The sequence below is a fragment of the Lepisma saccharinum genome, chromosome 1 (genome assembly GCF_977018435.1).
Source record: "Lepisma saccharinum chromosome 1, izLepSacc3.1, whole genome shotgun sequence".
In the NCBI taxonomy this organism is placed as follows: Eukaryota; Metazoa; Arthropoda; class Insecta; order Zygentoma; family Lepismatidae; genus Lepisma; species Lepisma saccharinum.
This window is the reverse complement of record NC_139229.1, coordinates 147589534-147605259: the sequence shown is the minus strand read 5'-3', so window position 1 is coordinate 147605259 and position 15726 is coordinate 147589534. Positions and strand designations below refer to the sequence as shown.

Sequence of the window (15726 nt, the reverse complement as noted above, 5' to 3'; positions counted from 1 at the left end):
TTCCTTTTTATGCAGCACATTTGCAAAGGCTGGAATTCGATCGGTATGTTCGTCTACTTTTAAGCCGATTTCTGTTACATTTTTTCCGATGTATCTTTATTTTTGTTAAAGTTAAAATTTTTCAAACGAGTTTACTAAGGGTGAAAATGAGTGCATGAACATTACGTTGTATAAATGATAAAATACTACGAAATTCGTCCAGCCTGTACAGTGGTTCGGATTTCCCTTTGAAGGTCCAGCCTGGATTAACTAATCAGACAACGTGTTGGACCTAAAACGAATCCTTTAATTATCCTGATGTGAATACTATTAGCAAGCATCCTCATATCCGCTCAGTCAGTTGCAAAAAGCCTAGTTTCCGGCCTAGTTCATCCTTTCCGCCCACCAAACAATCTACGTGGGCAGCAGACCAGGTATCGTGATGGGTTTTCGGTTAACCCGGACTGACAACCGAGAGATGTGGCAACAACGCTACCCCATAAATCATTGCGGAGGGGGAAGGAAGACATCTTAATCCCAAGAGCCGAACCGGGCTGTCCGTTAACGAGGGGAACTGGTCGGTCACTGCTCACTCACCCCCTCTGCCCGCCTCGTACAAGGTCACCGCTCGGTCAACTGCGCCGGTGAATGAAAACAAACCGCTGGCAGGCTGTTGCGTCCCCAAAGCGAAAAACAAGTTGGAGCTACGCTTGCGACACCTGGAGCATATCGCACGATAAAAACGCGCGACGAAACTCACGTAGGGGTGGGTTTCGACAGAGAAGCAAAATAAACTTATTTTTACATTTTTCTTCTTTAGCGTCGCCATTCTGCCACTTTTGGTTAGTTGCGACGATGAATTTCAATAATGACTATGTGCAATTGAACGGAAACACGCAGAAGAACGACCATGGCTAGGTGTGCGATTAAAACTTGGAAGTTTCGGTGATTGAAAGATCAGCACAATAATACCTTCTACTGATCGAGATTGCGGCGTGCTCAATGAAGAAAGCTCACATATACGTAAAAACCAAAATATAGCATATAAAAAGAAATCACGCACCCTCCTTATGGCCATATACGTATTATTGATGTTATTTCATTTATACAAAAGTCTCTGCCAACTTCCGTCACAGAGTGGTTAGCGTGGACGTCACGAGACCAGGGGTCCTAGGTTAGAACGCACATTTTATTTTGTGTTCCTTCGTTCTTTCCATCTGCCCACCATTCATTCTCAAAGCCACAATTAACGTAGAAACATAGTGATGTCCAGTAATGAAAATTCAATTACATTTGTTGGCCTCCTTACTAACAACGACTCTTTGCAGAATGTGGCTCAAGTAATGACGTGGTCGGTCCAGCTGTTGGTTCTATATTTTGCCATTTTTTTCGTGGATCTGACGGGCTCTTTGGGAAGACGAACGAAGATTGAAGAATGCCTCAAGTATCCTTGGCACATCACTCGGATTCCAGACAGTCCATTCACGACTCGTAGACCAGCAACCAATCTGTACTCAATGAGGAAACGGTCTGTTAACCTATTGGCCGACAAAACCCAACATGGAGAATCTGGAGTTAACCTCCCCGATTAAAAAGTTTAATTACTTGTGACGCACGAAAAAGGAGTGGCCGGAAAACAAACCACCATTGTCCGCAGACCGATTTGCGCGTGCCTCTCGGCTCCAAGGGGAACGCGCCGAGCCCGCCCCTCCTACACTGCAGATGTTTGAAGAGGATTTAGCGCCGCTATTATGTTGTTTGCGCCCTCCTCACAACGACCTACCTGGGTCAATATTTACTCACTTCTAGGCTCCTTTCTTGTCTCAAGTTGTAATTAATCTTTGCACTCCGGTTATGACACTTGAGCAGCTACCGTCTTCTCGACGCCCCCGCACACAACAGGAAAAAGGGTCGACCGTCACTTGTTTTTTACATGCGAGTGCTGTTGCAAAATGTCCAATGGAAGAAATAACCCAATGCAGATATATGCAGGTGGTTCAATTACAAGTAAAGAAATGATCATTGGCTCTGGAGAAATCATGTAAAATGTGGCAGTATATGTCATAAGAAGAAGGGTAAAAGGGAAAGGGGGGGACACAAATTCAACATTCATGAAATTTAAAACAGACTGTTGTTGCCACAGTTGCGGGAGGGCTCGCTGTGGGTGTGCCATTGATGTAAAAATGGTTCCCCCTTTCTTACGACTTCGCCAATCAGTGCGGGGGGAAAGGGGAAACCAGCATGTATATTTCCATTGTATTTGTACTTGAATTGAGATTCCAGCAAAGGAGGAAGCAGTATGAACGAATGATTTTCTTGTCGCCCATTTGAACGAATATTTGGTTTGCAGAAACTATGTTTGGTTATTCCAAACAAAAGTTTTCTTAGCAAGAAATGTTAACTGAACATTATCTATTCTCTATACTGAACGCAACTCCAACTGGCGGCTGGGAAACAGCGAATCACCGATCAGTTGAATTTTCTTCGACTGAAATCGGTCATTTTCGAGTCACAAGGTACCGAACGTTGTTCGTGAGACCAAAGAAATGAGCGTTGGGTCCACCACATGTTCGCAACTGAGTTTGTTGACGCCCATCCAGCCACACACCCCGAAGACAATTGGGGGACAGAAAGGGTCAGAAATAGCCGTCAAGGTAAGCCGCCAGTTAAAGTTGCGTTCAGTATAGTGCTCATACAAAAGTACGCCGTATGTTTCTGTTTCTTTCCCAATATCGAAATTCCCCGTTCTGCTCCCCCCCTTCCTTTTTCTGAAATTTCTTTCGCAGGTTTCGTCAGGAATGTATATTTTCATTATTCATTAATAATTATCAGTATCAGAACTTGCTAACTTTCAGGTGGAAAGTGAACATTGTATTACTTGAATGTAAAGTTCTTGCGAAGAAAAAGAAACATCCACGAACTAAATGCTACAAAATTGTTCTTTTCATATTTTTTAAAATGAAAATGATTTTCAGCCTTACACATAGTGGCGTTGTAAAGAGTGGGCCAAGGTTGGCCGCGAACTATAGAAAAGCAGCTGGCTCACTCGTGCCCCCCCCCCCCTCAAACAGCACATATGTAAAATATTTTAACCAGCATCATATGTAGGCACAATTAATACCACATACAATATTGTATATTAACTTTCGAACTTCTGTCCACCTTATCTGCTCCTCTGAGCTTCCGATACCCCACCCCCTTTCTAGTTACCTTCTAGAGTCACCACTGCTTAAATAGTACACCCTGTTGCTGTTATTGTGCCGACACAATTGGAATTGACTTCTATTAGGGATGTTACAACGTTTAATACATACATATTATGTGAATATCTCTGGCTATAATTTCAATGCGGACACTAGTGCTGGCAACTTCACTGTGTGTGACGTTGTCTAAAAGTGCCCAAATATCCGCCCAGAAAACGGAACAGAGTTTACAGCAACCACACTGACTGGGAAAACAGGAATTTCCACCTGGCTCTCCGGAGCGGGGAGGCAAGAAGGTTACCAAAAAAGAAAAAGAAACAAAAGACGATGATGAACGGAAGTGATTACGATTCTGCTTCCCTCGTGTTCGTGTGTGTGTGTGTGTGTGTGTGTGAGAGAGAGAGAGAGAGAGAGAGAGAGAGAGAGAGAGAGAGAGAGAGAGAGAGAAGAGAGAGAGAGAGAGAGAGGGTGGAGTGGGGAATCAGAATAGGGCGTACACCGCCAGTTCTTGATAGGGACGGGGGAAGGGGGAGCATCTCCCCAACAAATCTCTCGTAACAAATCGCTCCTCTTGTTTTGAATTCCACCGTGTAGTACCACTCGTCACCATCAGATGTCTTCCAAGTTGCCATCAGAAATTTCTACTTTTTTTTCCGCCTCGGGTCGTGACAGAAGCTAACAAAAATATATTCATGTAACCCCTCTTTGCCTGAGAACCTCTCCTCACTTTACTGGTCCGCACAGCACTGTCTCCACGTTGCCATTTCAGTAAATTTGTCACCAAAAGAGGCAGGAGTGCAGTGTTACTTCGGCTTAATGGTTTCACTACTAATGGTTTGGGCTACCGTACCAAACTGGAAACCATGTTCTGAAAACCCTACGTTAGTTTGCCCACGTCTTCAAGTAATGCATAAACGTTGGCATCCTTTGGAATCTATTTGTATCAGTAATTGCATTTCAAGTAATGCATAAACGTTGGCATCCTTTGGAATCTATTTGTATCAGTAATTGCATTTACCACAGCGCGCTACGAGGCCAGGGGTCCCAGGTTCGAATCTCGGCATAGGCGTTCTTTGTCCATCGATTTCATCATATCATCGCGATTAGACAAAAGTGGCAGAAAAGTGAAGTAAAAAAAATATCAACCAATCAATCGTCAGTAATATCACGGTGAAATTGATTAGAAAAGGGGTTAATTTTCTCAAACATTGGTGAATGTAGGTACAAACGACGTTTCTCGTGGCACAGTCTATAACTTAGACAGCGCCGAAAGCAAACCACAAGAATATTCGCTTGAATGCTCTAGAAGGAATTCTAAGCAGATATTATTTTTTAGAATTTGGAATATCATGGCGGTTTTCCGAAAGGAGAGAAATTTTAGATAACTAACGACTTCGCTGTCATTGGCAAACGGCCCAGCTTTCTGGAGCCATGATGTTCTTGCAGGTTAGCAACACTTCATTATCCGTCTGCAGTCTTGAGGAAAAGCTTATTCCTCTTGTGACAGCGCCCCCTGCCTCTCGCGGTTGTTTCTCGCACACGGCCAATCCATAAAGATACAAGACGAAGACGTGACCAGCATCTTCGCTGGTTTCTCACCATGAAAAAAACAGACGACAAACTTGTGACCGATGTGAGATAAATTCAGAAAGAAAAAAAAGTCTTCGCGAGTCTCAGTTGGGCCATCTCTATTGTGCTGTGGCAACCAGGTGTCAGCAGCTCTTGTGCTTTTCTTGGTATGCTTGCGCCTTGTGGTAAAGGTTTTCAAATGAATAGATTTTCTACTTATCCATATATGGGAGAGAGCGTTGGTGTATGCATACGACTTGATTTGGGATGGCTGGAATATTATATTTTCTGTGCAAATGTGTGATTTTAGTCTGTATATCCCACGACTGCATTTCAGTGACAATGTAGTCCATTTTTTTTGTACATATATTGGTCGTAGCTGTCAAGTTCATAGTATAAGGTCCTACAATTTCAATATAGCAGCTAGTTGAGTTGTATGACTTGATCATATGCACTACAGAATGTATCATAATAGAGCAAATAACATTAAGAATTTATTTCGTCTAAACTACGTATATGGGATACAAAAACGATATTTCCTGTGTATCAATCAGTAACACTTCTTCAAATTTCTATGAATTGCTACAAATGCTCAACGTGGCTTCACCAGTTATGTGACGAACTATGGGATACAAAAACGATATTTCCTGTGTATCAATCAGTAACACTTCTTCAAATTTCTATGAATTGCTACAAATGCTCAACGTGGCTTCACCAGTTATGTGACGAACTATGGGATACAAAAACGATATTTCCTGTGTATCAATCAGTAACACTTCAAATTTCTATGAATTGCTACAAATGCTCAACGTGGCTTCACCAGTTATGTGACAAACATCCCATTCTAGTTCTTGTCACACTTTTCCCAAGAACGCCTCGTCCACCAGTGGCGCAACCACAGGGGGAAGGGCATTGCCCACCAACATTGGACGGAAATGAGTTTTAGGGGGGCAAACATTGACGACCAAGTCCACCTGCAGGGGGCAATTACCGCCAACAACTTCAAATTTTATGCAAATACAAATACTTTTCGTAAAATTTTCTTGCTCGCTTCGCTCGCAATGCATCCTTTTCTTAGTTTTAACAAATTCAGAACCCTGGGCACCCAACGATCTAAATGAGTATAAGTTGTAAAACTGATTGATTGATTTACGCACTGAAAGGCTAATCGGGACTGGACCTACAGTATAAAGTGGGATCCGAACCACTGTGCCATATGACTCCACCGGGTATCGAACTCGGGATCCCTTGATCACAAGGCGACGATGTTACCACTACACCATCGGGGGGGCTCAAAAGTTGTAAAAGAGAGAATGGCTTCCCGTGAAATTATTTGCGCCTTATTAAATCAACATTGAATTCAGCCTGCAAAAAAATTGGATCCAAAAATTTTCTTCCTCGCTTCGCTCGCGATGTGGCATTCTTATCTAATATAATGCATTGTAAATTACCAGACAGAGAAATAAGACTTATCTTCATTGATTTTGTTTTAATACATGAATAATTGCTTTCAGGAAAGGGAGCGTGCACATTCCAGAGACAATTTATGTAATTTTTGCTGATTTAAATTATATATTTTGTATATAATATGTATTAAAGAAACTTTGAATACGTACACAATTTAGTATCCACCTCGCTCCATGTTGAATAATGTGAAACATATATCGTGCATGAATGTTATGCATGTTAATGTAAAAAATAATAATATTTGGAATGTATTTAGCAAGCATTTTCTGTCTTTCAAAAATAGTTTGTGTGCTTGTTTCCCACTATTAATGTGAAATTGAACGTGTTGAAAAAATAATTCAAATTATTTGTTCGAACACAAATGCTATAGCACCAACTTCTACCCCCTTTTGCATAATTTACGAGGGTAATAACGTCTTTGATACGATACTACTACTACTCTTAATAATAATTATTATAATAATGTTTGTCCCGGGTTCGAATCCAGGCTTGGGCATGGATGTTTGTGAGTGTCCATTCATGAATTTCATCATATCATCACTCATCCCCATCTTCGCAAATTAGCCAAAAGTGGCACAAAAGCGAAGTAAAATAGAGCAACTCAATAATAACAATAATAATGTTATAACATTATTATTATTACCATTATAATTATTATTATTATTGGTACGTTTATTATGGTACTGCCCCCCCCCCCAGACAAAAAATCGTGGTTGCGTCTCTGTTGTCCACCAAAGCAAGGCCGTTTCTTATTATCTCCTTTAGCTGTTGCACATTCTGCGGCTTAGGTGGCACATAGACTGTATTTCACAAAGCCCCCCAATGCAGAAGTCTAGGGGTGTAAGGTCTGGGAACTTTAAGACACAGTCTGCTTTTTCTGCACCTGTGAAAGTCTAAATTTTTCATTAACACTACACCAGCGCCACAATGACCGTGTTTACAAAAGTCTTGCGAATGAAAACAAAACTTGAGGATTTTCTCATTGTTATAATTACAACAAACCTCATTATTGTGTTTCAGATATTCTTTTCATAAAGAACCTGCCTTGGTCAGCATTTTAATGTTTTATTAACATGGAAACAAGGCTTAACAGTGTTACTGATAAGTTGTTTACTCTTATGATTGGACAAAAAACGGCATAAAAGCTGTTACGTCCAAAATAAAGGAATGAATGAATTACTCTTATGATACACGCTGTATATTCCTACTCGCAAGATTACTGCACAGTTGCCATTGGAACAAACCAATAGGATTTCTCAGAAGCCACCGCATTTGTTTATACTGACTTTGTTCTTGCAGCAGACAGAGAGAAACATTTTGTGTGGTTACAACCACCAAACAACCAGTTGTGTTGAATTACACAAGTACTTTCACAAAAATGTTTAAATTTTACAGGCAACTTTAAAAAATAATCTTTGAGCTTTCTTTAGCGCATAACCTTCCGAGATAGTAACCACGAAAGGCAAAGACGTATTTAGGGGGTACAGGGGGGTTCAGACCCCCCGGAAAGACTTATGAAGTACTAAAATTAAATAATGAAAAATATATTCGTTTAGCGTTGTATAACATTCCCTGAACTTATTGGAGAACAAGGATTATATTGGGATCATACGGCTTTCAAGGACAGGAAGGACATATTTAGGGGAGTCCGGATCCCCCGAAAGACTTACCAAGTACTAAAATTAAGTAATAAAAATATTAGCATTTGTTGCATAATCGATGGTTATTAATTTCCTCTGAACTTTTTAGAAGGCAAGGATTATATTTGGATCATACGTCTTTGAATGACATAACAAAGAAGATTTATGTACGCTACTACTCAAAGTAATATGCATAAAATATTAATCAGAAAATTACTTTTCTCCAACTGCACCTAACATCATTTTTGTTATTCGATAAATATCCAATCATTCATCTATTTGACATTAATTTCATTGTCAGGGCACTTGTTTTTATATAAATTATTCCAATCTTTACAACAGGTAAGCTAAATAATGAATATGTGCTGTTATATCTCTATTCTTATGGAGTATTTTTATCTATTCGTGTAAAAATAATATAATATTAATTTATGTATTGTAATTACTATTAATTTGATTTTGATTTAATATATTTATTTTAATTTAAACATTGTTATTATTATTATTCCTGAGACACTTGGTTGGGACCCCCCCCCCCTCCCGAACGAAACATATTTCTAGATACGTGCCTGACGAAAGGGCACTGCTTCACACGACAAGTGTACATAACTAAAGCATTTAAGAAAGGGGGCTCATGCCTGACGGACGCACTTAAGTACAACACTCCCACCACCACACTAACTTTGGCACATTCAGTCCCAGACACGCCGGAAGCCAATGTAAGCAAGTGCTTCTGGTCCTTTACGACACTATAAATACCGCTGGGCAGAATAATCACATACATTACTCCCATACTGCATCGGGCGCAAAAGAGGGAGCCCTTGTTGTTCTCGACGACCACAAAGTGGATCATATTTTTCCTCCCGCCGTTCTGCTGAAAGACGTAAGCATTTCGACACGCGCCGAAAACGTTCCACTGGCACAACAAAACGATTTTTTTTTTTTTTTTTTTTTTTTTTTCGCGAGTTTGCTATCATAAGCTTTGGTTTCTGGTGCCTCCGAGCTCGCGTAAATCGTGGTTTGTGGACTGTGAACGTATGGCGAACATTGATCATGGGCGCTCTGTACATCAGGGACACGACGAACACAATAACAGTGTCTGGTGAAAAATTACGAATCGGAAGTTTCTTAGTCGCATCATAAATGTTTTGGGAACTTACTGATAACAAGATGAAAACCAGACCTACAACTTCTCTACTTAAAATCTTTTGACTCAAGACAATAAGCATTTTTCTCTTTCATAATTAGAATTTTATAATCTCTCTCAATGCCAGGGGCGTAGACAGGTTATTTTTATTCTTTTTATTTAAAAAAAAAACGTCTAAAATAATGTGAAATACACCCGTCTCTATGTATCTTAATTGTGACTACTGTACTCATAAAACACTGGCTTTTGACAGAATGTTATCTAAAACATTGAACTCGCAATCAACAGTAGAATTTGCGAGAAACGCTTAAAGAAAAACACGAAAACAACTACATTTTGCACCATTTCACGACTCATTAGTACGCATAAAATCCATTTACAGCTTAACCAATGTAAGAATGCGTCTGCGCAGTGCAAGATGAAGAAAATAAAGCTCCAAGATGCTAATACACCACCCTCCTGCCGCGCTGCACTCAGTTTTTATATACTTTGATGGGAGGTTCATATATTTTGTGTATGTGACCCTAGTTTACTTATTTAAAAAAAAGGGGGGGGAGAAAAAGTAGCGTACACTCACCTAAGTCACGTGATGAAGTTCCAGAGTAGAAGCGCGGAGCAGACTGCGAACACGGGCATCCCTGAGGTCGAGGATTTGGCACCACCGCTGGTGCTCTCGTGCGAGAGCCCCTCCACTATCTCGTTCGTGTGGGTGTCGCCGATCGCTTTGTTGAAGCAGAGCCTGTCCATATTGTTCCTTATTTGCGCGCAGTTGTACTCCTCCGTGCCGTCGCACTCGCAATTGTTCAATTTGGCAGACTTCTCCTGACGGCGGAGAATCGAAATGCTGTTCTTGCACCGGTTCGTGCACTTTTTGCCGTGGAACATCGACCGGCAGAACCGGTGGTAGTAGTCCAGCGCTGTTGAGCACAGGGGGTCCGCCGCACAAATCCACTGCCCCACTCTGCACGACACAACAGTCTCGTTCCTCGTTGCGGTCACGACCTCCGGACGGCAGATCTCCACCCGACGCTTCGCCTGCATGCAGAAGTCGTCCATGCAGTCGCACTGTAATAAGAAACAAAAACATCATCAATGCGCGAAATGTTATACTAGTGATGAAGCTATTGCGCATGCGCATAGTACGTGTACACTGGCCTGCCTAGTCTCCTGATCTAACCTAAACTGGAAGATAAAAAGCGACATGCAATAAGCTTTGTGATTTTGAACTTGGAGTTTCCAAATAACATGTTACTAGCACAATGCAACGAGTGGAAAGATGTATTTTTCTTTATTTTACGTCGGTTTCTCCGACGATAAGCATGAATGAAGATTAGATAAATTCGATGAAAGGACACACAAATACCCATGCCTAGATTCGAAACCGTACCTTCGATGGCGGGGTCCTACAAGGCAATTGAGATATATTGGTGGAAATCGTAAGCCTTTGTAGCCCATGTTTTTTCTTATAACAAGAATGTTGAGGTTGACTGTTTGGAAAAAAAGAAGCCAAAAACTCCTATATGTTCATATCCCTCCTTTACAAAATTCCTGGACACGCTCCTGCAAATGAACTAAAAATGGTGTCATACTGCTCGGAGAAACTTCGCGTTGACTGTGGGGTTTGTAGTCTCACGACAGCTAGACAGTGATGTAGGTGTGCGCATAGCCAGCTTGCAGTCTTCCGTAGATTGTTGAATCACAGACGATACAGGCTATTCCGTTGGTGGATGATTCCTTAGATTCGCTCGATTTCAATATGTAGAAATCACAAGAAAACCGAATGTTTCCGAGTTTCGAAAAACACCAATTTCATTGTAATTTCCAAATGACTTCAATCTGAGACACGTTCTATGAGTAGCATATAAACTGATGTAATATGGTTTCAACACAACTATAAATGGGCAGGAACCTATAAAAATTGTGCAAGAAAGCTGGTGTATTGTATTTACAGTAATTACTGCCTACCATACGAAGGGATATTATTATTTGAAAATAAATAAATAAAAATTGCAATTAGATTTGAAACTGCCCAATACCAAACTACCTGAATAAAGTTCCTAGGCCATGAAACGAGACATAGGTAAATATAACAAGCTTAAAGCTAGTGTTGTGTGTGGACTATCTGAACTTCGACTTCAGTCACCCCCCCCCCTCCCCGCAATAATAAATACTAAAGGTTCACAATTAATCCAGTCATCCAATTAAAAAAGAAAAAAACACGTTGCTTTCGACGTTCTGCAAACGGTTAGTTCTGCTGCTAAGCGACGCTACAGACACTTAGTGGGGAGCTAATAGAAGCATAGGTACGAGAGCTAAACACGAAGACAAATTGAGCCATTTAATGAAGAGGAGAGAAAAAAATTAACGACATTGTGACATGATGTCATGTTGAAGCATGGGTTTGTATTCACACCTGTTGAAACGGGGACACGCCCTGCGAACAAGACTGACAAGGAATCACGGGAACGAAGGAATGTAACATCAGCGGCGAGTCGCAAGGAAATAACTCACTCTTCCAGAAAAGGAATAAAATGAAGAAAAGATTCTCCTGTCAGCAGAGAAGCTGGGTTTAATTATACAAGTCTGGGAGCAATACAGTTAAGAACGCGACAAACTGCTTGGCATACTAAAAGCATGACCCATTGAGACATCTTGCGTCTGTTGACCGAACTGCAGACCACTTGACGCTGGTCACGTAGTATACACGAGCGCGCGAAATTTATTCCACACGAGGAAGTGGGGGGGAATCGTCTTGATTCGTGCAATAAATTAAGCTTAATCCGCTTAAAGCGTTCTGCCAGAGAGAAATACGCTTCGCGTCGCATTTGCTAAACGAGTAGGGTATCTTGATGTAATCCGTCAGGAGAAAGCAACTGTCCCAATGAAATAAATCTTCCTAAAGTACATTACTGAGAATATTCACAAATCCGGGACAATCCTTTCAACTAAGACGTAAACTATCAGCAGGACTTCATTGTGGCTATTACGAATGCACTGCACAAACTGACGACCACTTAGAAACCAGAAAGGCAAGACGAAGCATCACGTACTGTTATGCACAACACGACATTCTTTCCAAGGACAGTATGTTGACGGTGAGAATTTCGGATTTTTACACCAAGTCACTATTGCAACATCGTTGTGTTGTCAATTTGCAAGTTTTTATCGTTGGTAATACTTTAAAATTGTCTTACTATTTGGAAACAAACAGAACAAAAAACGCTGATTTTTCGTTAGAATCCCACAACTTAAACTACAGACGAAGAACCAAAAGATTTGGCAACTAATATTAATTAAACCAATAACACGCAACATGGACGCCCAGAAAGGGGGGGGGGAGGAAATCCACGGCCACCCCTGGAAAGTGAATGTTAACCTAAAATGATATACTTCACACATACAATTTAATTTCATTCACAGTAATTTGTGTCAATTATTATAATGCGTTGCAGGAACATGAGAACTTCAAATTAAATGATTTTTCTCTTTTTAGGGAAACGCTATTGTAGGAGAAAATATACCTCGTTTGCCCTACGCCTAGGAAAAAAATACCTTCCTTGGATCCCTCCATGAAAAAAAAATCATGTGGACATCCATAGATATAATACAATGCAAACAATGTTGGTATGTAGGCAAAATCTGACTATTTTTCAATAGTGGGAAAAAAGTATTTGAAGATCGAGACATATGCATTGCTCGCTGTAAAATAAGGCTTGACGAGACCATATATGATTACGATTTTACGATTCCTCTGAAATACAATGATGTTTTGCTTTCTACCACTTAAAAGAAATATAATGTATTTCATATTTTCTCATAAATTTTTAACGGGGCAGTACTTATCAAACCAGAATCTATCTATCTGTAACTGTTGATGTTTAGAGTAGACGGTCTTGTGAACCTTATTTCATCTATTAAAAAAGGGGGAGAGGGGGTTGTGGGTTATATTTATAGGCATCGAAGAGCTTAATTTCATGACTGAACGGAATGAAACATACGTTGTGGCTCAACTGAGAGATTGCTGACACTAGCTCACGGAAGAAGAGAAGAAATGACTTAATTAAAGAACAGAACACGAAAAGAAGAAAAAAAGAGCAAAAAACTGTGTAGCCACCATCTGCTACATGGAATTAAAAAAAGACGCACATAGGACATCGCCTGGAAGTGACGTCACAGGCACTAATGAAGCCATATACGCTGGTGACAAGCGTCTTGACTTTTATGTTCGTCCGTGATGTTTTCCGACATGTGCAGTACCACCCAATAAGTAAACATTTAGATGTAGAGACATGAAATACGCATTTAAACAACAAAGCTCGACTTTCATAAAAATAAATATGAATATTCTTACTAAAAACGACAAAATACACGTACAATAGATTGTATTAATATAGAAATTGGGAATATGCAACTCTATCAATATACATTCATAGAAACATTGTTGTCTACTAATTATTTAATCATTCCCAAAACAAAGAAATCAAACACAAACAAGATAATTACCAACCAAGGAAAGAAACTAAGCAAAGAAATATGTATTTCAAGGAATTTACAAGAGGGATTTGTGTAAAAAATAATGATTTTGGACCTATCGCTGTTCATGCAAAAGGTTGCACGGTATAAACTTAATGTAGGTACACATGCATCTTCTCTCTCTTAATTATCTGATATAGGTGTATCTTACTATCCCACACAGACCACCTAATCTTAATAACTAAATTCTCAAGGTTCATTCTTCTATACAGATTTTTATCACCAAGGCCTTCCCAACTATATGTAACAATGAGAGTTCTTATTGACTTGTTTTATTTATTATGTTCTCTTCAATGAAGAATGTTCTTAATTAGACTTTCCTTATTACAACGAGTATTCCTACTTTAAATTGGCGGTTAATTGCTCCTTGCCATGGCCTACAGATGATTTGCGATTTAGGACAAACACAACACGGAGTCCATAATTACAACACTACGCGATAGCACAAAGTGGAAAATTTGCATCTGTGTACAAGTAAGTTACAATTAGTTAAGCACATCATTTATCTGTTGACTGGCACTTAAAAGGCTTAATTTCGCCAGTTACATACACCGTAATGTCCTCTTTTAGAAAAAAAATGGTTACGAAATGATTTCGACAGGTCTAACAAGCCGCATCGTGTAGTTGCACCTGTTGCCAGTAGATGGCGCTGCATAACGTCTTTTCGGACGTCGTATATGTAATATAGTATCTCACATTTCCCACGACTTATTGCTTGGCCTCTTCTATGGCGTGTGACCCATGAGAACGGATGTCGACTTCTGGAAATTATTAACTTCCTAATTGCGCTGTCGTTCTTACCACTGCATAATGGCAAATTTACAAGATGTGTGTAAGCGTAACGATAAGCGGGAACATTTAAAGTTTGGGCATTGTACTAACTAGTAGCTTAGTAGTGCTATTTGTGCCACGATTTGTGAAAAACATGTAGCTAAAACAAGATTTATAAAAGACACGGATATATTAGAACTAAGGAATGCCGCTCTCGCGAGTGAGGGCACAATCCCCCTTCACAAGCATGTACGAATAAAAAAAATAGGTCTTTCAAAAAGAAGCAACAGGAACAAAATAATAAATATAATACCAAAACTGCGTTTAACAAAGTACTAATTATTGGAATCCCTAACTTTTACAGCTGTTTTCGACACCCTATCTGAAAATTCTGGGAATTGGGAAACTTCAGCATTGAACGTAAAACTGAAAATATTAGAACGAACAACTATGTACGGTGGGATGGGATCCATGAGTATTACCGTGCAAATTGTCCATCACCATGTTCGTGCACTTTATTTGACCCAATAAGAGCTTCAAGAATTAAAAGAAAACTCAAAACAAGCTGTTGACAACTTCTGCACCAGCATATATAAAAATCCATCGCTTAAAATCACATAGGATGGAAGGGAAAAATTAATGAAAATAGTCACGGACAATTTGTGCGGTAATACTGATAGATCCCACTGTACCTGTTGAGTTCAATAAATAAATAAAACGTCATAATAATAATAATAATTGCATAAGCAATTACTTTGGTTCTCAATACTGGGAGGAAGCGCACTAAGGTAGCAGAACAAGAAGCACACAATGTCAACTATACTTTCATCCAACAGTAAGTTAACATGGCCGTGAATCGTGATTTTCTCGATACGTGACCTTGCTACACTGCAGCGTCAACTGTTGTTCAGCTACCTTTGATTACGTTGTTCCCTGAAGGAATTCCCGGCGACCCAAATGAAGCTATCATAGAAAGAATGGGCCTGTCCCCTTCGTATTGCTTCATTAGTTTTCCTGTGGTTTGCATTCGCTGTAATAATACACAGGCAAACCTTGCAACGTTTTTTTGTCTTTGTCAAACTGACCAACATGCGGCAGGGATTCTACTGCGATCCCTTAAATTATACAGGATCCAACCACAAAGCCACGTATAATGGCTCAGCACAATATGGCTGACCACCATTGCCGGAATTCTTTTTATTTATTTTGCTTGAGAATAAACACGTCTGCCTCAACTCATGGTAAAATATTCGTCTTGTATTATTAACGTCTACGGGCTATCTCGAAGAGTTAATTGCAAATTCAAGTTAGCTCAAAAGAAAATTTGTGTTGCTGGATGGTGTAATAGGCACCATCAATCAATCTGTCCCGTGTGTATTGCAAGCAGTATTGGAGAGGTAAAGCAATACCCTCTTTA

At 40.0% G+C, this 15726-nt stretch overlaps 1 protein-coding gene across 1 annotated transcript in view; it reads right to left on the bottom strand.

The window, feature by feature from the left end:
• The window catches only part of LOC146002343 (growth arrest-specific protein 1-like), a 64241-nt gene that overhangs the window by 17043 nt on the left and 31472 nt on the right, over positions 1–15726 (bottom strand). The window contains exon 3 of the mRNA XM_083140075.1: positions 9583–10070. Coding sequence (XP_082996201.1) covers positions 9588–10070 — 483 coding nt within the window. The 3' untranslated portion in view covers positions 9583–9587. The remainder of the gene's footprint in view (positions 1–9582; positions 10071–15726) is intronic.